This window comes from Buteo buteo, chromosome 24 (genome assembly GCF_964188355.1).
Source record: "Buteo buteo chromosome 24, bButBut1.hap1.1, whole genome shotgun sequence".
NCBI lineage: Eukaryota > Metazoa > Chordata > Aves > Accipitriformes > Accipitridae > Buteo > Buteo buteo.
Window position 1 is genome coordinate 895,336 of NC_134194.1, and position 25,277 is coordinate 920,612.

The 25,277-nt window shown below is 47.0% G+C and overlaps 1 protein-coding gene across 5 annotated transcripts; it reads left to right on the forward strand.

Moving 5' to 3' along the window:
- The first annotated feature begins 861 nt into the window (after positions 1–861).
- On the forward strand, positions 862–24,018 carry PRELID2 (PRELI domain containing 2). Of its 5 annotated transcripts, none has more exons than XM_075056278.1 (7): positions 862–964; positions 8,896–8,953; positions 11,062–11,135; positions 12,703–12,863; positions 17,132–17,237; positions 22,802–22,868; positions 23,312–24,018. In XM_075056278.1, exons 1-6 carry the CDS (start codon positions 890–892, stop codon positions 22,844–22,846), a joined length of 519 nt encoding a protein of 172 aa, XP_074912379.1. In that variant the 5' UTR covers positions 862–889; the 3' UTR covers positions 22,847–22,868; positions 23,312–24,018. The 5 variants fall into 5 exon arrangements, with proteins under 5 accessions (XP_074912379.1, XP_074912377.1, XP_074912376.1 ...); XM_075056277.1 differs by lacking the exons at positions 862–964; positions 8,896–8,953 and adding exons at positions 9,394–9,416; positions 10,176–10,264; XM_075056276.1 differs by lacking the exons at positions 22,802–22,868; positions 23,312–24,018 and adding an exon at positions 19,195–22,794.
- The last annotated feature ends 1,259 nt before the right edge of the window (positions 24,019–25,277 follow it).

The window sequence follows — 25,277 nt, forward strand, 5'->3', positions numbered from 1 at the left end:
CATGTTTACAATAAAACCAGATGCAAGTATGCATTTATAAAATCAGTATTTATTGTTCTTCGGTAATTACGATGTTTCTCAACCACTGTTACCCCTCCTGGCTGCGCCAGCTATTCCCGTTCATCCCGACACATCACTGGGGCGATGTTTGCGGCGAGGAGCCCGGCTCTTCCCTTAGCCCGGGGTCTGGCGGGCGCCCGGCCCCAGCGGACTGTGGACCACCGGCCTCGCCCGTGCGCAGCGTTAGAGCTGGGCTGGGAGAGACAGGGTCAGAGCAGCGCCGGGGGGACCGGCTCCCCCTCCACTTCAAACGCGCTCGTTTTATTTTTGGGAATACTCTGACTTGGATCACCCAATAAATGCTCGCTTATTGGCACGAAGAAGAGGTGTGGGCTTTCCTAAAGTATCACGGTGAGGCCGCTGTCGAGGCAGCGCGTTACTTTTACCACGGCGCTGGTTTTGTTTCTACTGCGGCCGCAGGCTCGGCCGGCGGCACACGGCGGGGTGCGAAGGCGTGAGGCGTGACCGCGGCTGCAGCCCCCGTCCGGCCCGGCTCTGGTACCGGCCTGGAGAGGCACGAATCCGCCCGGGGCCATCGCCCAGCCCGCCGCCGCGGGAGCAGGGCTGAGGGCCGGGGGCCGCAGCCGCAGCGCTCCTTCCTCCGCACCCGCGGTGCTGCCGGCCACCCGCCGAGCCCAGCGGTCCCGGGGCCCGGCCCGCCGCCGGCTGCTGGCCCGCGGAAGCCCTCCAGCGGGACGGGGCCCGGCCCGGGGCGGCGGCCCCGCCGGCCGCGCACAAGATGGTGGCGAGGCGGGGCGAGGCAGGCCCGCGGCGGGCCCGCGGGGCGGGGCGGGCGGGCAGCGGGGCCGGGGCAGGGCCGCGGGCCGCCATGGGGGTGACGGTGGAGGTGCACCGCGTGTACCGGTACCCCTTCGAGCAGGTGGTGGCCAGCTACCTCCGCAAGGTAACCGGGCCGGCCCGCGCCCTGCCGGGGCAGGAGCGCCTCACGGCGGCGGCGGGGCCCGGCCGCGGGGATCGCCCGCCCCGCAGCCGCTCAGCTTAGCCGCTCGTTCCTGCGTTAACCGCTGGCTCTGCCCCGGTTCTCCCTTCGGCAGCCTGTCTCCGGTCCTGCTTGCGCGGTGGCTGCGCGGAGAACCGTAAATCTTGTGTCAGTGGGAGAGAAAACCGGCGCGGGTAACGCCGCGCCGGAGCGCGGGAACGCGCCCGGCTGCCGCCTTTGTCCCGCCGCCGTGGCCGGGCACAAGCAGGGTCCGGCTCTGGGAGGGGGGGCGGCTGGTGGGCCCGCGGGCCCCCCCCGCAGCCGAAGGCTTGGTTTTCCTCTTTACCAGAGCTGTTTTCGTGCTTAGGGGACAGCTTGCGTTTCCGTGCCCGGGGCGTGGGTGGCGTGTCGGTCACGTCCGAGTCTCCGGACTCCGGTCTCCCCGCGGTGCCCGGGCTGGGTCCGGCAGCCCCGCCCGTGCCGGCTGCCCAGCGGGGCCGGGGCCGGGGCCGGGGCCGGGGCCGGGGCCGGGGCCGGGAACAGGGCGGGCAGGGCCGTGGCTGCGGTGGAACGCCAGCGGCCGTTCTTCTCGGCCAGAAAACGGCCTCACTAACCCCCGCTCGGGGAGCGTGCTGCGGGCGGAAGGTGCGAGAGGGGGCGCGGGTAAACAAAGGCACCGAGTCCTGCGGCTGCCCCGGGGCTCTGCTCCGCGGGCGGTGTGTGCCCATCTCTGCGCCGCAGGCACGGCACGGCACGGCACGGCACGGCACGGCACGGCTGCCCGGTGGCCCACGGGGAGCGCGCGGCCGGGACGGCAGCACCTGCCCTTCCAGGGGCTCTGCCGCGGTGGCTGGGATCTGTTGGAAGGAAAGATCGGATGGGTAGAAATGAATTCTGGTTTTCTGTCCTTGCAGGACGCTAACTCCTGCGTCGCTGCTTGGCACAGTACGGCTTTTGGCCTAGTAGCGCAACAATCATTAGACTTTTAAGCAGGCTTTAAAGTGAAAATGTTTTGCAGCGGCAGAAGGCTGTGTTAATGGCAGGTAAACAGTGTTTCCGTGGTGCATCTGCTCCTAGCAAAACAGCGTCCTGCTAAATTTTCCTTCTGAGCGCTGTTGTCTCTCAGACCCAAGCTCCAAGCTGTGCATCAAAACTGTCCTCTTTGTTGTTGTTTTCCTTTGAACAGTAGCACAGATACAGGGATGAATTAAAATCTTTATTACAAGCTGATGCTGGGCTTTTGCCCTCTAGCTGTGGCTGGTTTTTGTGAACACCAAGGTGAAGAATAGAGCAGGCTCCATTATATTTGTTTTGGCCGCCTGTGTTTAAACATTAACGGTAGAAGCAAGCAGCTGTATAGCGCAGGGCATTTCCTTGGCACAAAACCCCATGGGTTTGCGAATGTTCTCAGCAGGACAAGATGTTTAAACAAATGTTGGCTTCAGGCTAAATTCATCCTTGATGCAACCAGCTTAAAACACAAGGAAGGATTTTTTTTTTTTTTTTTTGTCTCAGCCAGCTGCCAGTTCTCCGTCTCCTGTTAGCAGAGGTCTGTCTTTGACAAAGGCAGTGCCAAGAGGAACCCAGAGCATGTCCGCTTGAGAGAAGCCCAGCGAGCTCCGGCACCCGGGCAGCTGTGTGGCTGATGCACAGCAGAACTGGGCTGAGCGCGTGGGGCCGCGTCCTGTGGCTGAACCTGCCCGGCGTTCTGCTGCGGTGCGAATGCCCCGGGCAGCCCCGGCCGGTGCGGCGGCAGAGCAAAGCCCCGCGCGCTTGCTTGTAGCCAAGGCAGTCCCAACGACTCTAATTCATCAGCAGTGCCGTGACGGCCTGCGGTGTGCAGCCTTGCTCCTGCTGCTGCCGTCCCAGGCGCTGGGAGGCAGAGAATGCCTCATGCTAAGTAACCTTTTATTAAAAATTGTCAGATCCTTAAAAACTGGATTGGTTTTATGGGTTAGGGTAGGAGGGGAAGACGATACGTTGCACTTCTACTGAGAAATAACAAGTTTTTCCTGTTTGCTGAAAGCCTGTAAAGACGACATTGGGCTTCCTGGAGTTACCAGGCTTCTGCACGCAATCTCAGTGCGGTCAGCTTCTTGTCTATAGTGTCCATCTCATGAGGAAATGACTGATGAGATATGTGAACCTCTAAAAGATGTAACTGACTGCCTAATTTTTTTCTGGTGTTTGATGGCTCAGTACAAAATGGAATTGGATCCCTGTAGTGGCGTCAGTGCCCCATACTGAAAATGAAACTGTCATGTATGTGAAATTCTTTTACAGGGGAAAGACCGAAAATATCCTCACAAGCCGAAGTGCCAGAACTTTGAACAGTAAATACAGGCAAAGATGCTTAGTCTGGAGTCTTCTGTTTCTGTTAACCATCTACAGCTATTCTTTTTTTACACTAGAATAGGACTGTGCAAAGATGCATTTAAGGTTTTCTTTAAAAAAAACCCAAAGGGGTGGGGGGCAAAAAAGGAAACTTTTTTTTTCTCTCGCCCTGCTGCAGAAATCCCGAGCTGTATCTTTGGCAAGCTTGGGCAGTCAAATTTGCTAACCATGTAGTTTAGACTGCCACACTATGGCTAACCAATGGATGTGCTCCGAAATACTCATTTGAAAACTGAACAAACTTGGAAAAGAGAAGGCAGGGCCAGCTTTTGCTGATTTTCTTGAGTGCTTGGCAATTAGAGGTGAGAGGAGAAGCAGAGTTAGTGCTTTTCATTGTGAAAGATTTGAACCAGAGTAGAAATGCAAATGGGAATTGTATTCTGTAGTATACTTCCATATGACTTGAGAAGGGCAGTTGGAGGTGAATAGTGAGGCTAATTATGACAGCCAGAAGCGCAGAGCAGAAAGGTTAAAATAATCCTCATTTGTATGTTGCAGCAAAGTGCATCACATGCTTTTAACCAGGAATTTACTATGATTGAAAAAATAATTGCTGTAGTTACTCAAATGCCATAGTTAAAGTTGACTTCAGGGCTCCTGCTCTCGTTCTTTCTGTTGCGACTCTGCAAGTTGAACCTTTGAACGTTGTTATGTCACAAAATAGGGTGGGAAGGTGCAACCCGCTATGCTCTCAGAGGAGACCAAAGCCAAAGCAGTTGGGGTTCTTCAAGGGCATGTTTATGCCAAGACATCTCTTGGCAAACAGAAATCCCCTATTGCCTCGACTGGGGCGTTTTGTGTACCGGCTGCAATTTATGATCTCTGAGGATGGAGCAAAGAAGTCACTTGGACTGTGGAAGGTATCAGTATGGGCTTTTTTTTTTTTTTTTTTTTTGACCTCCCCTCCCTCTTGTGCATCTCTCGGGTTAGGTTTAAAACATTTCTGTATTCTGCAGCAGAATTGCACCCAGCTTCTCTAGAAATGTGCTCTTACCGCAGAGGTGTGTCATCTGCTTTCATTATGTAGAATCAGTAAGAAATAGGTGGCAATCAGATATTGGGGTATATGTTCTTGTATGTCGGTTCAGAAATATGCTAGAAAATATTCTGCCTTTGCCACGTGTTTCTAGCAAGAACGGCCCCTCCGTGGTCGGTGTGGGAGGGCAGGCACTGGCAGAGCGCGACCTTGAGGGATGTATTGGATGGGTCGGATGGATGGCAGTCTGCAAGGGCTGCTTTCTTTCCGCTGAGTACACCTTTTGGACAGCTGCGATGTAGGTGAGGAGGAATCCTGCTGGAAGTAGGGGCACTAACTCCTGTCATACCTGTCCGATGTGCCTGGGCTCACGTGGCCGGTCCCCTGGCAGAGCCGCTGCCTTACTGGGGCTGTAGGAAAGCCAGGCGGGTTAGACCTTTGTGGGGTGCGGAGCCGAGGGGAGTCTTGCCCTGTGCCCGGGGCCCGAGCCTGCTAGAACGGACAGCAGTTTCTGCTGGGGTGGCCTGTAGGTTAGTGCAGGTGTTGCTTTAAAGTGAGCCCGGGAACTGTAAATCAAACATTTAGTTCAAGTATGACAAATTGTTTTGTATTTGAAATAAGCGTATCTGTGTGTGAAAGGCTTTTGTATTTATCGATCTTTATCTCAGCGAGTAATCTGTGCAGTGCGTTTGCTAGACTTTTTTTTTTTTTTTTAATTTACGTTTATTCACAACTACCACACTTCCAAACCAATAACAAAGTGGAGGAATCTGGAAAGGTTTAGCTGATTTTGCAGCATCACTGCTTCATTTCCTTGCAGTTAGAAAAGAAAGAATCAGAATATTTATGAATTTAAATATTATTATTTTTTGCAAGTCTTTGAAGCTGTCATTTTGATTTATGTGGGCTCCATTTGATCTTGCATGTAAAACCAGCCCTTCATTGCTTTGAAATATTTCATTTTTATACAAATCATGTGTAACCTGCAGTGATTTCACTGTGCTGCTAAACACGGTGCTGCTTTTGGAGGCCTGCTATTTCCCTCAAATAACTTCTAAGAAACATCGCTGTGGTTAGGAACTGCTGTTTTTGATGAATGATTGTACACATTCCAGTTAGGAAAGGTATGTGGGGGTCTTAATTCCCTGGCTTCAGAGTAATGACTAATGCAATCAATTCTGCTTGTTGTTATTTGTAGAAAACAATCAATACATTTGCAGGAAAACTGAATGAAAGCACAGGAATTCTTTATTTAATTTTAATTGTCAGGTTTTTGCAAGTGGAGGATGGAATGCTTCAATTCCAGTAGGTGTGACATGAGGGGTAACCCCCTAACTGCGCGGGTACCCCCCCCTGCTGGGGTGCCGAGGGGTTCCTGGGTGCGGAGCTCTCAGTGCTTCCAAACTGCTGTTTGCTGGTACCACGCTTTCAGCTCCGCATCTGTAAAACAGGCTCTGACATCTTCAGAAAACACTCACGACCAGCAGTCAGGGTAGAAAAAAGTAATTTCAAAGCTGTGGATAGCTTAAAGGCAAAGTCAGCTTCGTGGCTTCTGCTGTCGGCTCTTTGTTTGGGGTCCTCTTAGTGTGATGGAGGAGAAATGTCTTTAAAATAGGCAAATCAATCTGGAAAGAAATTTACTGCAGGAACTCATGGGAACTATTTAATTTTTTTAAGAAAAGTGCGCACGCTTCATCTGGATAACTGTTTCTTTTTCCCAAAAGTATATGAGCTGCACTTCCCCGGGTGCAGTCTGAGATGTAGGAAACGCGTCGGCTGCGGTCTGGGAAGGGTTGAACGGAGACAAGGCGTCAAGATTGTCCCCAGGCGGGGCGAGGGATGAGATTTGCTGCTGCGTCGAGTAAGCGGGCTGGCCTCGGGGTCTCCTCTGCTCACGCGTTGCCAGAACGAGGAGGGGGTCGTGCCGGTCCCCCCCCGGGGGGACCCTTCGGCAGCTCCGCACACCCCAGGCCGGGGCCGTGCCCGCCGACCCCTGCTCTGCTCAGCCTCAGCGCGGGGGGGACAGGCAGAGCACCCCGTCGTCGCCCACCCCGCTGCCCGCACAGCCGTGCCTTCGCAGCCTGCACCACAAGATGGCATTCCCTCCTCGCCAGCTGGGAGCGGCAACGGCTCGCGGGATGTCGCTTCTGCCCCCGGAGCTCCGACGTTTCGGCTCCTTGGCCTGTCCCGCAGGCGGGAAAGCTGCCCTTCGACGCCCCGGCCGGATTCTGTCTGCGCTGCGCTCCGGGCCGGCCTGCCCGGTGCTGGTTTGCAGGCGCAGGCTGAGGGGTCGGTAGCCCGGGGCCGCACAGCGAGAGCCGGTCGTCAGCCCGTCCCGGTCTCGGCTCCCCGAGTCCTCTCTCCCGGTGCAGGGGTGCCCTTTGCGGCGCGGCCGGCGGTCGCGTTCTCCGAACCGCGCGTGGCGGGAGCTGCGGCGTTGGGGCGTGGCCGCGGATCAGCGGCGCGTTCGTAGCCGCCCCTCTCGGGGCGATTCCAGATGTTGGAAGTCCTCGCTCCGTCCCGCGGCCCAACGCAAGGAGTTGGGCGTGAGGATGCCGGAGCCGGTGTGGCGTGTGACCTGCTGGAAGGGACGGCAGCGCCTGCCCCGTGCCCTTGCGGGGCAGGAGAGGCGACGCAGGGCGGTTTGCGTCTGCGCTCCGGGGCAAGGGACCGCAGGGCAGGGCTGGAGCCCTTGGGCTAGCGGGAGCCCTTCGGACGGGGTGGGATTCCTCTGCCTGTGGTGCCGGGGAGGAGGGTTCAGGGGTTGAGTTACTGCAGGGCTGGAATACCAGCCAGGCTGAGATCTCTTTGTTCTCTGCTGCTGTTAGCTTTGGCGTCCCCGGGGAACAGAAGCCTTGCAGGGAGGCTGTGGCTGGCTGGAAACACTATTTTTGTGGCTGTTTAGGCTCTCCTAGCCATTACATTTGCTTGTAGACTTGTAATGTTATTTCTTTTACTGTGCTGTGTAGGAAATTGAGTCTATTTCTGTTTAAATACTGGGGTAATAGAGCCTGCTATTTAGTGGAAGATTTATGTAAATGGCTCTTTGTTTCACACGATTGGGCCTTACAGAGTGTAAGTTACATCGATAATGTAATTATGCCACTACTGCCATTTCAAAGCAGCACGTCGTGGAGGAGCCTCCCGTTTCTGTATAGAGTAGGACTTGAAAACCCTGTGCTTTTTAAATCAACTTTTATTCCGCAGCAAGAAAAAATGGTAGAGCTAGATTATAGAACAGCCTGTTCTGGTGTTGTTGACCTTTTTAGTTTAGAACCCAAGATTTCTTTTGTATTGGGGTTTTGGAGCGCCTATTATTGCACATCATAATTGCATTACGTAAGCACAGTTAGCCTTAAAATGCAATTTCCCCACCTTTCCTAAAGCTTCATGCTTTGTTTAATGCAATCTGGTGGTCAGTATCTCTTCAGCCTGGCATTTGTATTAGCATGGAGGTTACAGTAACTTTTGTGTATTATTTGAGTTCAATAAATTACCTTGCACTTTCCAATTTAGAGTTAATTATTCAGGTGAACATTGATTACTTTTTGCGATGGAGAGTAAGGTCCTTGTAGCCTTCTGTGTCTCATTTCTAGCCAGAGGAGTTTTGTAAGTTCCAAAATAGACTATTCATCCTTAGAAGTCCTGTTCTTGTGCATACATTTCTTATATAGGATGTTGCCCTACAGGCAACCTATACAATTTTGGCAGAATGCCTTTTCAGTGGGGGTCTTGGAATGAGAATCTCTTTCTTCCAGCCTTGAAACGACTTGTCTGTACAGCCTAAGGAAAATGAGGTTACCCGGAGCAGAACAGGCAGTAGCAGTCCCTTATCCTTGCTGCAGGCCAGCCCCTGAGCAGAAGAGCGTGCCCTCTCGCCAGGCTGGACCCACGCTGCAATCCGAAGTGACGTCGCGCTGTCACACTCTTCTAGCAGCTTTTGCAGGACAGTGGAATGCTATGTACCAGAGTCCGCATTCGGGTGACGCTGCACCGTACCTTTCCAGCTTTTTGCTTGAGGAAATAGGTTGTGTGGCGGAACGTGCTTAGCGGCAGTGAGAAGGAGCTTGCTTGCTGCAGAAACTCGGGATGCCGTTGTTCTCTGCGGAGTGCAGTGCACGGGGCTTTGGCCCGTGGAGCTGCCACGCTGCTGAAAGCTCTGCTTAGTCCTCATTTGAGAAATGTGATGTGGGTCGAGAGCTCGTGTCTTTGTTTCTGTGGTATGGAGGGTGTGTGGAGGATGTCTGTATGCTGCAGCAAAAGCTAGCATCTCCCCTTCAAGCAATTTTTCTCATAGCCGTATTGTGTATTTTCTGTTTGTTTTCTAATCTTACTGACTAAGCTAATCTTACTAAATTCTTCCTTTCTGCTAACTTGAACGGAGACTGCAGATTGTTAATATCGGGCAGCTCGTACCTGTTGAGAGATGCTATGAAACTGCTTCTGACTCAACAGGTGACAGCTAGCAATTTTCTTTTACTCATGTGAGGAGTGGTAATCTTTACCCTATGCATTTTCCTCCCAGTATCCCAGTCCCATGGAGAAACACATCACAGCTGTAGAGACAGTGGAAGAGAAAACAGGTAAGCTGCCTGACTTTTCTTACAGAGGTAATTAAAATTTTTCATAACCTTTAAAATTAATTTGTAATAGTTGTATTTCATTAGAAACCGGGCACTGCAGACATGCCTGGGATCCCTGCGTGCTCAACATTTTATAAGCAAGACCAAGAAAATATTACCACCTCTCCCCACAAAGCGTGTGTTTTAACTGCATCAAGTATTTAAATTTTCAGCTTATTCCGAGGCCATTAGACACGTTATGCCTGGTTTCTCTGTAGTACGTTCTTTTGTTGTACAGTTCCTCGGTGTTTCTGTGATGGTTTCCATCCGCAGTGCTGTATGGATCAGAAGTAAGGCCCCTGGAAGGAAGCACAGTGAGCTGTGTGGATCGAGCCTCGGGCGCTCCACAGGCATCGCACTACTTGGCTTTCATGGTCCCTGCCTTCGGAGGGATCACTTGCTGTTTCACTTCCCAGATGAGGAGGTAGTTCCAGGAATCGGAGTCTTGCGTGGTGGCCTTGTAGGATGCTGATAGTGAGAAAACGATCACAGATCCTCAGTCTCTCGCTTTATCATTCAGAATTCCTGAAATGCCAAAAATCAGATGTTACCATTTCCCAATCATATTGTCAGGAAAATAAATCTGCTTGGGTCAGAGCACAGTTGTCAGATCAGGTCTGCTGATACCATATGGATTTTTGTTTTCCAGTTGCTGAGCTTGCAGGAAATGCTTGCAGTTCGGCACTTAAAGTAACGTGTCTGCACGGAGGATGTATTAAACAGCTATGCCACCATGTGGGAAACAAGTACCATAGGACTTTGTGTGGAAATAACTACCTTTCTTCCTAATATGGGAGCTGTGATCAAATACTCATTTGGGATGAAATAAGAATTTACAGACTTTAAATTTTTAGTCCCAAATGCTTTAATCCTTAAAGTTTTAGACCGTAAATTCTTTATCATACATTTAGAGAGATGTCTTCTGTCTTGCAGCTTGGGTTTAATGGTGGCTCTTAATTCCAGGCTCATGCTCTCTTTCTGAGCAAGTTGTTAGTGAGGTTGCCCTGAGATTCAAGAAAGCCAAGCATTAGTGCTGCTGTTGCCGTTTTGTTCAAATGCAGTAAACCACTCTTTCCAGAGAATGCTTTTCTGCTCTGTGTTGCACAGAGGTGCTTCATGTTATTAATATGATGTGTTTGTTAGAGTTCTGAAAACCAAACCCCATGAAGTTTTCATTTCACAGATCCCACCAAATGCAACTGTTCGAGAAGGTACTCTTTTATCCTGGAGAAGTCTTTAACCTGGGCTGCCTGCCAGTTGGCTTCTCATTCGGTAGCGTTCTGTTCTTGATCCGGGTCATTAAATATTAAAAGGCAAAGTGATTCTAAAAGCCAACCATTTTTTTGAGACACTAAATAACTGTAATTTGTTTCCTAATAGATAGTTTTGTCCTTGTCACTGGGTCCAACTCAATACAAAAATAAACGTGTGATGAGACAGGACTGTTCTGTAAATCTCATACACAGCTTGTTTGCCCAGAAAATAAGCCTGAGAATATAAAGTAGGGTAGGGGCAGAAATAAACTAAAGCTTAAGTCAGTATATTGGTCTGGCAGCTCAGTCGCCCGAGCTTTTCTCTCGCCCCAGTCATCGTCCACCCGGTGCCACCAGGAGCAGGGTTCTCCAGTGGGTCCTGCCAGACGCTGCCCGGGCTGCAGGAGGGAGTCCTGCGTGCACCCATGCAGCCTGGCACTGGCACCAGCACTGCCTGCGGTGCTTTGCTACCCAGCAGCACCACTATAAATGCCAGTAAAATGTTTGTACCACACGCTGGATAAGGGGGGGTCTGGATTGCAGTGGTGGATGCAGATGCCGTCCTTCTAAGGCAAAGTGCAAAATGCCCATAACAGTCTTATTTACAGCCTTCTGTCTGGCAAAGCAGCAGAAGTACTGGGTTATACTTAAAAGAACCCCAAAACCGGCCCCTCCCCGCAATGCTCTGTTAATTTGCCAGCATTTCTGCTTGCACATTTGCTGTGCTGTGAAGTCTTCCAACTACTTTGTTTTTATTAAAAAAAAGGTAATATTTACTGCTGTAACTCTTCTCTTCTGATTTTCTTTTATCATCAGATTTGTCTACGGGGATTATTTACCGGAGGAGAATTGCAACGTGCCAGAATGTGATTCCTGAAATTTTAAGAAAGGTAACTACTTAGAGAAACTTAGTCAAGTTGTAAAACCTTAATGCTTCACTGTGGTTTATCTTGTTTAAAAGGATCACATTTCCTAATGATTTCTTTTTAAATTAGAAAAGTTACTTTTAAGAGAAGTTAAAAGAAAAAAATTCCCTAGGAACTGATTTTATATTTAACTTGAATGGACAAAATTGTAGCCTTGAGCACACTAAGATGTAACTGGTGGTGGTGGTTGTTTTACACGCACCGATGGGCTTTTAGCTTTTGTACCTGGAAAAAGTAAAGATGTTTTAAAATGTTACCTGGGCCACAGTGAAAGTAAAGCCATTCCCCCCACCCCAATATAACAATCTTATTGTCTGTCAATGCCCCCGATTGTTGTGTGATAGATGGTATTTTTATAAAAGCCCAGTCTTGTGGATCTCAGCAAGAAGGTGGCAGCTGGTAATAAACACTGGGTAATTATTTCTAAGCTGAGCTCAGGTATTTTGAATGTCTGATCCATGGCTCCTGAACACATTGGGCTGTAATCTCTCACAAAACCATTCCGTAAGTGAATTCAGCGGAATTTAAAATAATACTTAATGTGCCTATAGCATGTCGGAATTTAAAAATGGCATCGTAGAGTCCCTATAAAGAAGATGAGACAAGGCCGCAGAAAACGTAAGGACCTGGGTTGTGCAATCCCTTAGTGTCTCTCTCCTGTGTCTCTTTTAGCGACAGTCCTTTCTTCCAAGTTTGTTATGGAAGGAGAATTAGCCTTAATTTATTATTTGTTTTTTTTGCAGAGTATCTTGGAGCAGATAGTCTGTATACAGAAAAGTACATTTACATTCATGCATGATTAAATAACTGTACTGTTCCACAGCCTGCATGGTTAAAAGTGTGTATGTGCTCTTCCTGGTGCTGACGATTCTGTATGTTTTTGCCTCTAAACATGTGTTTGTCTCTTCCAAGCCTCACCTGCCAAGGAGAACATATCATTGCCCTATACAGGCAGAATGTAAATAAACCAATGGTGAGATTTTCATCCCTTTCATCCCTTCTTTGGCCCACGCTTGCTTGATCAAGGTCACTCAGGTTGACAAGTGGGCTCTCAGAGGAGGAGACCTCCTGGGAGAAGGGAGCTGGAGCAGGACGTCAGCTGCTGCGCCTGGCAGCAGGAGCCTGCAGAGGTGCAAGCCTTTCTCCTGCCCTCACGGATTAGCTGGCGGGTTTGGCTGCCTTGCATGTAACTGTTTGGAAGGGGCTTCCCTTGTCCTTTGTTGTCATAAATTAGCTGTCAGCAGCAAGACAGGAAGCATGAAGTGATGCAGGTAAGTTGGCCTGCAGTGGTCTTGGAGGTCCAGCTGGGGACTGAGCAACTTCCCTAAATCTTGGAGTGTTTGCATGGCCTTTAGTAGCTGCTGAGGAAGTTGAGTGTTCTCATTTGGGCTAACGACAGCTGATGTGCCCTCTTCCTGAATCCTCGGTCCTGTCCTCTGAGGCTAGTGATAACTTTGAAAATACTGAGAAGTGATTCTGCCCCTTGTTCTTTTTTTTTTTTTTTTAAAGCTATAATTCTTCTGTTTCCCAGGTCAGTATCTTAAAAGTGCCTGACATATACTTGGAAGAGGAATCTTGGCTTAATATGCAGAAAAGAAATATGGCTATGAAAACTCATTGTCTTACGTGGACACAGTATGCGTCTCTGAGCGAGGAATCTGTCTTCAGAGAGAGCTTGGAGAATCCAAACTGGTGAGTGCTGGCCTCTGGGTGTAGCAGTGCCCGTGTGCCGGCTCAGGGCTGATACTGCAGGCCCATGGCCCTGAAAACAGGTTTTCTGTTGCCTTTTGATGCCTGGAATGGGAGGGGTCTGAATAATAATTTCTTTGGTATGTCTTGAATGCATTTGGAGCAGCAGCTGTAGATGTCCTGTAGTTTTCCTCTGGCTTGTTCAGATGCAAGGTTAGGTTCTCTGGCCAGAGCACAAATAATTGCTGGAAATTAATTTTCTGTGTGCTGCTCTGCAGTCATAGAAGGCTGCCCCGCTGTTCCTGCACAGCAGGCATAGCCAGAGTGTTCGTTTTGCTCTCGTGTCTACCAACAGATGCTTGGACAGCAGTTTAAAAATTATCAGCTCCCTCCTGCTTGCCAGCCATTGGCATGGAGCATACTTGTTCCCAAACAATTTTCTTTCTCCGGTGTTTGGCCTGCTGTGCCCGGAGATGTAAGCTGCTGTGGGACTTTGCCTGGGAGAACATGCACTTGTGTTTGTACAGAGTGGAGCCTCAAAATGTCTTTATGCACATTTATGGCAGGATCAGAGTGGAATTTCTAATTCCTGTAACATTGAAATGAGCAGGTATGTAATAATGTGACTGTCTTAAAAAAAGATTTATTTCCAGGTGATGTCACCCCCATTAATTCTTACTTTGTTATGGTGTCTCCTGTAATTAGTCATTACTTTTGCTTTATGATGTTCCCTGGGAAGCATGGCAGGGTTGTCCAGTAAGGTCCATGTGACTTCGGGAAGCTCTAAGGATGCTTAAGAAAAAAACCTACCAACTTCAGATGAAATTAAATACTTTGTGGCTTAGGCATTTTTGAAAACCCCTATGCTGGGAAGTTGCTGTTTGAGGCCATGTTCCTCTGGCTTTTTAAACTGTTTTGTTTCAAAAGTTTGCTGGGACCCTCTGTCCTCACTGAGACTTCTTCTGCATCAGAGTTGCATTGCAACAATAGATGTTGGTCCTGTTGGTGTAGAAACTCTTAACTACTGCAACTGGTCGCTCACTCACGCCCTGTTTTCAAGGCTTTTCAGTTCCAGTTTAGGAAGGACACTGTCCTCAGTGTGCTGCTTGTGCTCCTGCAGGCTTGTGCAGGGGAGTTGTCTGCGCTCGATGTCACCACTGCTCACTCTTATGTTAAAGCATACTGTGGCAGCTGGGAAGGCAGAGGTGTAGCTGGCCTGCCAGAGTGTGATTGCAGCCTCAGCAGGTTCCTTTACACAGGCTTTCAAGCCTCTGGATGTAGCGTGGGTGCCAATGCAGGTCAGCAGCTACAACACGTAGCTGCAGGAGCCTGCGGACCTCAGCCGTGCTGCCCTGGCCAGGTAGGTTCAGGGATACCTGGGTGTCTGCGCACACCCCTGAACCTCCTCAGGAGTCTTATGGAGGTAATCGGATCTAACAAATGCTGGCTGGCAAAGCAGGCATGAAATTTCAGCTGCATGTAGTATATGTACAGTGACACATTTGGATAGATGAAGGAATTATGTAAAGGGCATAACATTAGCAGTATACTATTGCACTGGAGAGAAATAAGAAAACACACAGTGAGGAGACTCAAGTGATCCTGATTAGTGGGAAAACTGTACGTTATGCCCCTAAAGAGAGAACAACATTATGAGAGTGATGGTAACCTGAGTGCAAACAGAAACTTGTCTTTCTCCCCTACTAAGCACTGCTGGGCAGATTTCAATAGCAACCTCCTGAAACTCTTCAGGGCACTAAAAGCGTGAAGAGAATGAGGAAATTCTGCTCCTCAGTCAGGCACCGTGCGCGTGTTGTAGTGGGCTGTTTGTTTGTTTAATCAGCTTTAACACAACATTGTTAAGGATGCTGATAAATTAAAGCAGAGTGCCACTTTGCTGGCTTGCATCTCGGATCAGCCGCCCGAGCAGGTCGACTGCCTTCGCCTCTCCCCGCACCTCCCAGGTGCGCGATGGGCTCCGCGCCGGGTGCTGCCTGCTCCCAACCCAGCAGGGAGCTGGTGGATGGGGAGGTGGGCGCAGGCTGCTCTGCAGGCTCTCCCGGGGGTGCGTTACAGCCGCAGCCCCCGCAGCCCTGCTCTGTGCCTCTGCAAGGAGATCTCTTGCCAGTGGGGTTAGTGACAGAGCTGCTGCTTTGGGGAGCTGCAGCCTGGTCCCGGGCACGCGTGGTGGGAGGATGCTGGTGAGAATCCAGAATATTTCTAGCCCTGTCAGATGAAGTTGTAACTGTCTGTGCTGACTTCAGTCCAGCTACTTTGTAGACCAATATGCTGTAGAAAATCAAACCGTGAATCCAGTCCCTGCTGGGACCGGTGGCTTAGACGTTTAGCAGAACCTCATCCATAGGACGTGGATTAGTTTACCCAGTTTGAGATTGGCAGTTACATCCTTTATTATTTTCAACTAGGGAACCGCAAGTCAGGGAGGGGAGGCTGCAGCCTTCCTGATGTCCCTAATGGAACTGGGGCAATTGAAATGGTGCTTGCTTAGTCCCAAACAGTCAATTTAACCACAGTGTAGTTCTTCCTCTTAATGTTAGGTGGTTATTTTGTCCTAAATAAATGTGAATGCGGTGATGCCAACTGCTACATATTCTTGCAAAGTGAATTATTGTGGGTGCTTCCAAGCAGAGCATAAAAGTGTCTGCAAAGATCTAGAAGCAAACAAACATTACCATAAATAAATTATAAACCATTGTAAAAGGCACGATGGGGCATATCTGTGTATTCAGAGGCCAGAAAGCACCTATGTTATCCTCTTGGCTGAATTCCTTAATGACGCTTTTTGTTTGGTTTCTATGATTTAATTGGTGTTACAGACAAGCATCTCGTCTTGATGTCTGAAGTCCAAAGAAAGCCAATTAGTCCCCGTGGGCAAGGCCTGGCCACAGGCAGAGCCGCAGGCTCTGAAGTTGTGCACTGGCAAATTTCCATGTGTCTGGGCAGGTTATACCTGTCTTCTGCAGTGGAGAATCCCTGCGTAGCTTGAATTTTGTCTCTGGTGTCATTTGCCATCCCTTTGTGTTTTGGTTTGCCTGCTTCCCCCCTCCCCACCAGGACCATTTCCTTGCTTTTTCATTTTGTATCCCTCAATTGCCATCAGATTCCCTTTATTACCCAGCACTTTCCCTCATTTCATACAGCCCAAGGGAGCTGCAGGCTCTCGCAGCATGCTGGGCGCAGAGTGAGATGATGTCTGCCTGATGTGGAGAGATGCATCTGATAGATGAGCAGTGCTTGTCAGCTGGAGATGGGAATTAAAAAGATCTCCCGTACAAAAGCTCCCTCTTCTGAAGAGCCTTGCATTGGACGTAACTTTTAATTTAGTTTGGAAAGCTGTGCAGGCTTTGGAAACTCTCCCTGACGCTATCTGAACAAGAATATTGCTAGACTTCTTATACTAAAGACACTTTAATTAAACTCCCATCATGAAAACAATTAGACCAAATTTGCCGTACTTAACTAGTCAATAATTTAGTAGTTGGATCTCATTAATAGACTTCTCCCTGTGACTGTGTTGTAATGATGCGGCATTGCCAGCTGCGTGCTACGGAAATCAATCAGAGATCAATATTTTCCTTGAGCCTCCCTTTTTTGTCCCTACAATGGTGAAACTGCAAAACGAATAATAAATCCCAACCAGAGCACCTGAGTTCAGCGGTGGATTTTTACTGCTGGCATCCATCCTGTGGTTGGGCGGAACTGCTCACGTTCTCCAGCTCCTTCACTTGAACTCCGCGCGTTTGTCTTCTTGCCGAATTGCACTGACAGAAATAGTAAGGGGTCGTGGCCCGCCGAGGGCATCGGTGGTGCCGGGTGAGGAGTGGGGAGTCCTCTCCTCGCGGTTACCGCTGCCGCTGTCTGGCTTGGCCGGGATGACGTCCCGAGGATGCTCTCAGATCGTACAGGCGTATTTCACTGTGTCTGCAGCTGGCGGCTGTTGTGTCCCCTCCAGACCGCTCTCTCTGTTGCTGCTTTTCGGGCTTCTCCAGTGAGCGCGTGTCTTTGCTGAAGCAGAGCCCAGCTGGACTTCAGCCGCACTGACGGCGGCGATGGTCGTTACAAACCTCTCGTTACGCTGATGTTCCTGTATCTTGCTACGTTTGCTTTTGAGATTGTCATACAAAATATGTGAATGTAAGAGATGAAAACCTTACTCGGGTATCAAACACTAACTTTCTAAGGTAGAGTTTACACTTCATGTTTACTAAGTAGACAGAAAAATAACAGGGTGTTATGTTCCTGTTTCCTAGGACAGACTTCACACAAAAAGGCAGAATATCAGTTACGGGGGCAGGTTTGCTCAACTGTGTGTTGGAAGCTTTTGCTCAATCGTTTTTAAAGCAAGGTGTGAGGAAGGTAAGTAATTTATTGCTTGAATTTCTTCCCTGAATTGTATTCTAAATTTTTTCAAATCACCAGATCATCTGGGCTCAAAATTAAATTGATGTTTTAGGTCTGGATTCTTTACATCTTTTAATTGTTGAAAAAATATTTGAACTTTTCTTTTGTCTACAGAGAATAAGCAGAACAAAAATGGATTTAGTTTTATTATGCTAATAGTTTTATTTCAAATACACTTTACAACACGGCATGTATGACTGTATCAGTTTCTGTAATTCATTCTTATTCCTGATTTCCCCCAGGCATTGAAACAGTTCTTCTTCCTAATGCCTCATTGTACCAGCTAATACTGTAATAATAATTTGTGGTTCTATAGCACCTTTACACTGAAATAGTCAAAAGTAGTCAACACGAATTTATATCATGTCACACATTTTTCTCCAGTGCTGTTAGATTTTTTTTTTTTAATTTTTTTATTTTTTTGGCAGCTTGATGTATTTACAATAGCCACAGTCGATCTCCCTGTAGCAGTTCTGTATACTTCAATAGTTCTGTCTTTCAGTAAGAATTATGAAAGAGGATAAAAGCTATCCAGCAGAGCATCCCAAGGGAGTTAGTGTTCAAAGGCCTTTCATTTCGGGGAGTCATGTCATATTGATAAACTAGGTTTAACAGCAACGTCTCCTGAAGCGTTTACTGGGAAATGAAGTTGCGTGGAAGTCTTGTCCTCTGAAAGTTTGTGCCTTCAAGAGATTTGGGGATTCACGTTGTACTGTGCAGGCTGTTTAAAATTTACACCTGCTGAAAAAGGAGCAAGAAGGAGAACGAAGGAATATTTAATTAAACCTTTTTAATGAGAAAGTAAGAGAGTTTTTTTGCTTTTTTTTTTTTTTTCTTCTTTTTTCCCCCGTCCAGTTTGTATCATGTTTCAGATGAATGAAAGCATATGTATGTGCCTGAAAACATGGCATTTTCATGGGTGGGCTCATGAATCTTGTGTACTGCAAGACTGTAATGAATCTATATTTAGCATTGTTTATCATTTTTTAGTTATCTAGTGGAGAAATTTGTTTTTCAGATGAACTTAGATGTCCACAGTTCAGATCATGCCTTACGTCATTCTTTAATTATTCACAGGGACCAAGTGGTTAATACTGTTGAAGTTTGTTGGGTTTGTTTTGGGTTTTTTTTTTGTTTGTTTGTTTTTTTTGTTTGGTTTTTGAGTGGCCTTAGCAGTGTCCTGTCTTTTCTCCTACTGAAGTCAGTGGGTGTTGCAGCGTGGAGCCTGGGCAGCACCCGCAGTCCCTTCGGACACTCTCCTCTCTGCTGGCGCAGGGGCCGACAGCCCCAACCTCTCATTTGTCCTTCAGAAGCGGATTTTGGAATCTGCGCCCCAAGAACTGCAGATGGAAATGTATTTCAAAAGGCACAGCCATTTATTCATTTGCATATTCTTAATAACTATAAGACCTTTTTGTTGTGGCTTTAAAATAAAAAAAAGAGAGAAGTAGACAGCTATGCTAGTGTAAGCAATGACCGTGAGCAATGAAACGTGTCTTGCAGGCTTATGACAGCGCAGAGCTAGCGGATAAAACAGACTAGCTCACAGTATCTCTACAATGTTGCATTAGAAATCCTTCAGCAATTTTGGCTATGTCTGCAGATTTGTGAAAAAGAAAAATACAAGCGCACCAGATCTGGTATAAATGTACGGTCTTGCCTGGTTTTTCCTCCCACCTCCAAAACATCCATCTCCCTGAGGCAGCAGCTGTATCTATGCATTTCATTTCTTCTAAGCTGTTAGATAGGGTTCCTTTTGTGGCTTGGCCATAGAGTAGTTCTGAGGCACATTTTACGCAGATGTAATAAATGGCAATACAAAGATGATATTTAAAGTTTTAATATGTATGTTGCATGAATGACAATGCTTGATAAATGTTCTCCAGGCTTCCATTTACTTCCTATCTTCCAGTACCTGATCTGCATCCTTCCTAATGGCCTGACAAAGAAGGCATTGCTCTTCTCGCACCTGGCATAATTGGTTGGAGTACGTAAGGATGTTACTTTCAAAGCCAAACCACGATTCCTGCTTTATCTCCTCGATCCTGATAGCACTGCACTTCTCCATCCGTCTGTTTGGAGAGGCTCAGATGAGATAAGGGAGTAAGGGAACAGTGGGCGGCAGCAATGTGAGGGGGCAGAGGAAATGGAGTAGGGGATGAGCTACGTGAAGAGTAGGAGAAAATACTGCATGAATATTAAATCTTGTGAATGACTGCAATAAAGCTCTTATATTCACACAGTCCATATTAAATACCTTTATTTTACAGAAAGAGAGGAAAAAGTTACTATTCGTGAAACTATTCGTGGACACCAAAGGCACTGATCTTCTTAATTATTTTTGTAACTAAGATATGAGCCTATTCTGTGGGTAGGGGTTTTTTAATGCCTAGCACAATGACGGTGACATTTTATGGCTCCTCATGTTTGTTACATTTCTCTTATTTTATTCCAACTCTAAACAAAAATATAGGAGATAAAGTTCTCTTGCTCTGCTTTTGTTTGTAGAAGTCATAGTGCATTTGTGTGGAAATTACAGCATTTATGATTATTTTTTTCTTAGCTGTTCAGAAAAGGTATTAATGAATGATGTGAACCCAAATTATTGCCAATAAAACTTTCTTCCTGAATAATTCAAAAGTCTGAGCAGACATGCTGGTAAATCCCAGTTACCAGCACGGCCTGTTCCGGGTCTATCGGCGGGAGCCTGGGTTCCTTTGGAGGGGGGAAAGGGTGCTCCATAGTCTGCAAGCAAAGTCTGGCAGAAGTTTCCAGCGCAGGAGGGGTAGTGGTGGCCCCTAAAGTCAGCCTTTGTGTGCGTGAGTTTTTAAAACTTGTTTAAGAAGTGGCCTGATTCATTTGTACATGTCAAAGTTTTGATGATCTCTGCCAGTGTGAAGCAGTACAGATGACCAAGTTATGAGCGATTTTAAGGCCACACAATAAAGGAGCATTTGTAGCAAGAAACTTTTGTTATGTTGGTAGGTGTTTTATCCGTTGCCTCTTAAATGTTGCAACATTTCTGTCATTTTCACTTCTTGGTTTCTTTTTTAGGTTCCTTTTGCTTGGCTTGAATATATAAGGAGATGGAAATTAAAGGCCATGATGTAGTGTTTGTTAAATGATGGAACTGAGCTCAAATAACAAATATTTAACTGAAAAATGTTTTGTTATGCTTACAAAACGAATTAAAAGTATTAGGTGCTCTTTTCAGAGACAGCATAAAATTTTCTGCTAGTCTGTTAAGATGTTACTCTGCTTTTGTACCGGCAATGGAAATGAGGTGTGCACTGCAGTATGTGTTGCCTTCGTCAAACAGGCCATTTATACTTTCCTGTACATCACTTAACCTCTTACTTAAAACTTAGAGTGTTCAGTAAAGATGTGGAGTGTGTTACAGACGTGATGTATTCTCTCTGTCGCTGTCAGCTGGGAGGCCGGTCTGGCTCCTGGCAGATATTCCAGATACACATGTAGGCTGCTCAATGAGTCTGTGGTGCTGGAAACTCCTTAGACTGCCATTTCGCATTTCCCTCGTTATCCGGTCACCCCGCTGCTGGGTCCGTGTGCCCTCTGTGTTTCAGTGTACTGGCTGTGGTGACAAAGTGACACTCGCTGGAGGAATCTCCCGTAGCCGTTCCTGAACTGGGAATCTGCTGGGCTCCCATCCCTGTGAGTGCCTTGGGGTGTTAACACCGATAGGGACTGTGTGTAAACACTTATGGCAGGATAGCTTCTTACAGTAGCAGAGTACCTGCACCTTTGAAAAATAAAACTAGTCTATGGCTTGTCTGTCAGAGAAGCTTTTAAGCTACAGCTGTAGAGGTGCAGAGTTTAATGGGTAGGCAATGTTTTGTTCTGCATTTCAAGTGCATCAGTGCACTCTAAACAGTGTAAATTTAGTGCCTTTGAGCCTGTTCTCCTGGGACTGAGATTTAAGTGTTTGAACTTCAGTTGAAAGGAATATATTGATTAGGCTTTGATTTAGTTGTTCGTTGCTGAAGAGATACTGGGTAATGACTTGTACCTACCCTTTCATATTTTATTAAATTAATGGAGTCCCCTCTAGTTCCTCTTTTCTTCCTCAACACCATTTTGTGTAAAAGTCTGCAGTGCTATGAGGACAAATAAAAGAAAAAGCAGTTGTCACACTGTGAACATAATTGATTCAATAAGTAACATTTTTAAATTCCCTAGGCAAACCTCTGAGTCTTCACTTATGTCAATTAGTGCTTCAATCTGTAAACAGTGGCATGTCCAATTTAGACTGATAGACTAAGGTAGTCAGCTTATTGCCTTCTACAAAGAATAAGCATGGAAGATGAACTGTTCTTCATAGATATAAAATATCTTGTCCTTTTTTTTGTAGAGATGTGAAAAGAAATTCTCTTGACCTGTTTGTTAAAGTTAATTATCTTTTTTTACCTCCTCTCACAGTGACTCAAACTGAGTAAACCCTTTTTCTTTTATCTTGACAAACAGAGAGCATGCTAGGGTAAGCCTTAGCACCACATAGTTATAGCTAAGCTCCAAGCTTACTTTAGTCCACAAGATCTGACCAAACATTAGAGGTAGGGTTGGCAAATTACTACAATTTCAGTACACAGACAGAGCCAAAAAGTGGAAGAGGGAGGGATGTTGTAGATTTTCTTATCTAAAGTGAGTGGGTTTTGCTTTTCACCAAATAGGAAGCTGCTCCTCTCACTTTGTACTGAACCTTGAACTTAAATGAATTTCAAAAGAGCGAAGCATCTGGCTGTAGAGCAGTCTGTAGCCCTGACGTGGGGAGAGCACTTGGTCGAAAGCTTCCCCCCCTTTTCCGGACACTGCCCTGCTCTGGGTAGTTCAGTGGTTTGCACCTGCGCAGCTGCTGCCGGTCGGTGGGCGCCCAGGGCTCATCTGCAGTGAACCCCCCGGACAAACAGAACCCCTAGATGCAACCTACATTTTGCTTTATTAATAGTTCATTGTTTGGTAGTTCCTTCTTCCTTCGCAGATCAGTCCCGGAGAAGAAATACTCACCCTTGTGGCCCTCTGATGGCATTTTTCCCTTCATTACAATATTACTTTCCTTCATCATAGAAATAATCACAGGGGCTTTTATGGGCAGCTTTCATCCTCGCACACCCAATTGCTTGCGAAGAACACGAGTGACGGTATTCCAGTTTTAAAGAGGGATATACCCAGGTGCAGGGATGAGAAGTGGCTTGGTCCAAGCAGAGCAGTGGCAGAACTGGAATAAAATGTGTGACCTGATTAAGTGCCCTGGCTTCGTGCAGCCTTGACTTGGAAGAGGTTGCAAGCTGCGAAGGGTCCTTTGTCCTCTCCAGGGTCCCCCTGAGCAGCCTGTGCCATAAGCGCTCCTTGTGCCTCCCGGGCAGTGGGGAGGACCGCACTGAGTTCGTGTGGGACCACAAAATGCAATTTCTTTTTTTTAAGGCTTTACTGGATGCCCTTTCTAATGTATGAAATACTTAAGTTGTGCATAGAACTGGCATTTATTTGTGCTTTTTTTCCAGGGTATTAAAATAATGGAGACACTTCTTCAGGAGCAGTGTGAGTGATCGTGCTCTCAATGAGCCAGCTGTAAGTACAACATCCATTTACAGATAAGAAAAATTGTTCAGAGTTTGTGATACCTATCGCACATTGTGCTCCTTGTAGTTCTACAAATAAATGTTGTTTTTTTTGTCCATTACAAATAGCATGTAACTTTTGAGGAACTTTGAAGAAAAATAATGATCTACTGCAGTGTTAGGCTCAATACTATTCCAGAGTTTCTGAGTAGTATGTTGATGAAGATGACTTCTGCATCCTGTATTTTATCCTCTCCTCTCTGTTAATGTATCATGAGTGCAATAGTCCTAGTAAAATAAGACGTTGGTTCTATCTAAGGATTTTTACTGAAAAGGGTTTTCTGTGGAGGGAAGATTTGGTCAACTCTTAAATTAGCTTCAGAACAAGAGCAAATGGCTGTTGAGTACCTCCTAATAAATTTCTTCTAAAATCTATTTTCTCTGCTTTTGCAGGAGGAAATGTATTTGCGTAGAGTTTCCTTGGAACAGCATATCTTCATTGCCATTGGAATTCCATGGCTGTTGTCTGAACTTTACTGGTACCATTTTATTGAGGAAAGAGCATTTACTATGCACAGCTAGAAGAAAAGAAGACCACAGACTGCAAATCTTTTACAAAAGATTAAGGAATTCTACTACTTAAGGGAATGTTGATCGTGAAAATCAGGGAGGAACAAGTGTAAGCTTGGAAACAGCATCTTGCTGTGAATTGGTGCTATAATCTCTAGAGACTGAGAATTCGGTAAGGGAACATAGAGCAACAAAACAAAAATGGCCCTTGTTGCCGTGAAGCCACCCTTGCCTAGTCAACCAGTTGCTTTGTGTCTTGTCAAGGGAGGTACAAGCACACCCCATGCGCTGTTTATTTCACAGCTTGATTCTGTGGGGTGGAGGCTTCATTCTACAGAAAAGAAGCTCAACTGTAGCAGCTGAGTAGGGTTACTGTTCCCAGTTCTGATTGCTGTGTTGGAAATATTTGGTTATTATACCCCTGCCAGCATGATTATTTTCAGCTGTGAAGACATGCCTCAATACAAGTTTTGCATATATTTGAATTCTTTCAGAAAGTATTTCTCTTGTATTGCTTCTGAATAGAAGAAGAAGAAACCCAGAGGGGAATTGATAAAGTGCAAGTAAAGTTCCTGACAAAGAGTATCTCATATGCTTCTCTTCCTTTTGTTCCACACACAGCATCAGGATAGTTTTATTTTAAACTTTTCATTTAAAATTCAGATAAGCACAAAACCATCTTTGATACCCTTTACTGAGTTAGGGTAATACCACACTTTACAAATAGCCCCATTAAAGTCTGTGTTTGTTCTTTGTGGAGATTTGAACCAGTTATTTGCTAGCCCTAAAGCAAAATGATCGGCTTTGCATTTTTCAGGGTGGGTTGTGTTTTATTTTCTCAAATGTGATGTAAACTCTCGGTGGACTCTTCCTTATGCTATGCCTGAGTGCTGCGGGCCTGCTTATTTCAATATTTAATGGTCTCAACTATCGTATTCTGAAGCTAAATGGGCGTACTACTAAACAGCCCAGCCACAGAGTGTGGCCACGCGCCAGCTCTCCAGTAGTGTGAATCCATGAACTTTTGCTTCCGTGGCTGGTGCTATAGGTTTACAGCTAGCCCATACCTTGTGATGAGAGAGCCATGGCACGGTCCTTAGGAAATGACTGTATTTTGTATTGGCCTAGTGGAACAAAATACTTTCCTTCATCTTTCTTATTTTGGTTATTAACTGATTCTTGTGAATTTGGACTCTGAGTACTGAACAGTAAATATTTATGAAATGTAATGGCCAAGACTAAATACATTCATTAGCATATTTATTTTTATTGAGTTGCTGCTTTGTGTGCCTGAGGAAATTATCACATTACTTCTATTTGAACTGCTATGTACATTTTTAGGACTAGCATTTTTATTCTTGCATCACTCGATTTTGGAATTAGGATGGGAAGCATTTGCGTCCTCCCCCACTCCCAAAGTAGAAGTAGTGTGTGAATAATGAAAGTTCAGTAAAATCCAGTCTCTTCTTCAGAGCCTGAGTTGCCCATCTGCTTACTGGTAGGTGCCAGAAAGAGAAGGGTTAAGACTTCTCCTGGGAGCAAGGTGCTTTTTGTGGGGCCAGGGAGTAAGGTCAGGGTGGTGGAATCGCCTGGCCCTCGCTGGAGGTGGCCGGACCCCCTGGGCTCGTCCCCCGGGGCTCAGGTCTGCCCTGGTCTGCTGGAGAACAGCCCCGCTGGGCAGGGAACGACCCCGCTCCAGCCGCAGACCGGCAGCTGCAAGTAGCTTTTGTTTGGAAGATCTTCGGGTGCTGTGTCCTCTGCTGGAGCTTAAGTCATCCCACTGCTGAAAGGCGTTCCTGTTTTCCCCCGGGAGCAGCCCCTGGTCAGAGGGAGGTCCGAGGAGCTCTTG

Coding starts and splice junctions, on each gene's coding strand:
- PRELID2 (XM_075056275.1), top strand. CDS start 9,364: ATGGTCCCTGCCTTCGGAGGGATCACTTGCTGTTTCACTTCCCAGATG. Junction 11,136..12,702: donor TTCCTGAAATTTTAAGAAAG/GTAACTACTTAG, acceptor TCTGTTTCCCAG/GTCAGTATCTTAAAAGTGCC. Junction 12,864..17,131: donor AGCTTGGAGAATCCAAACTG/GTGAGTGCTGGC, acceptor CCTGTTTCCTAG/GACAGACTTCACACAAAAAG.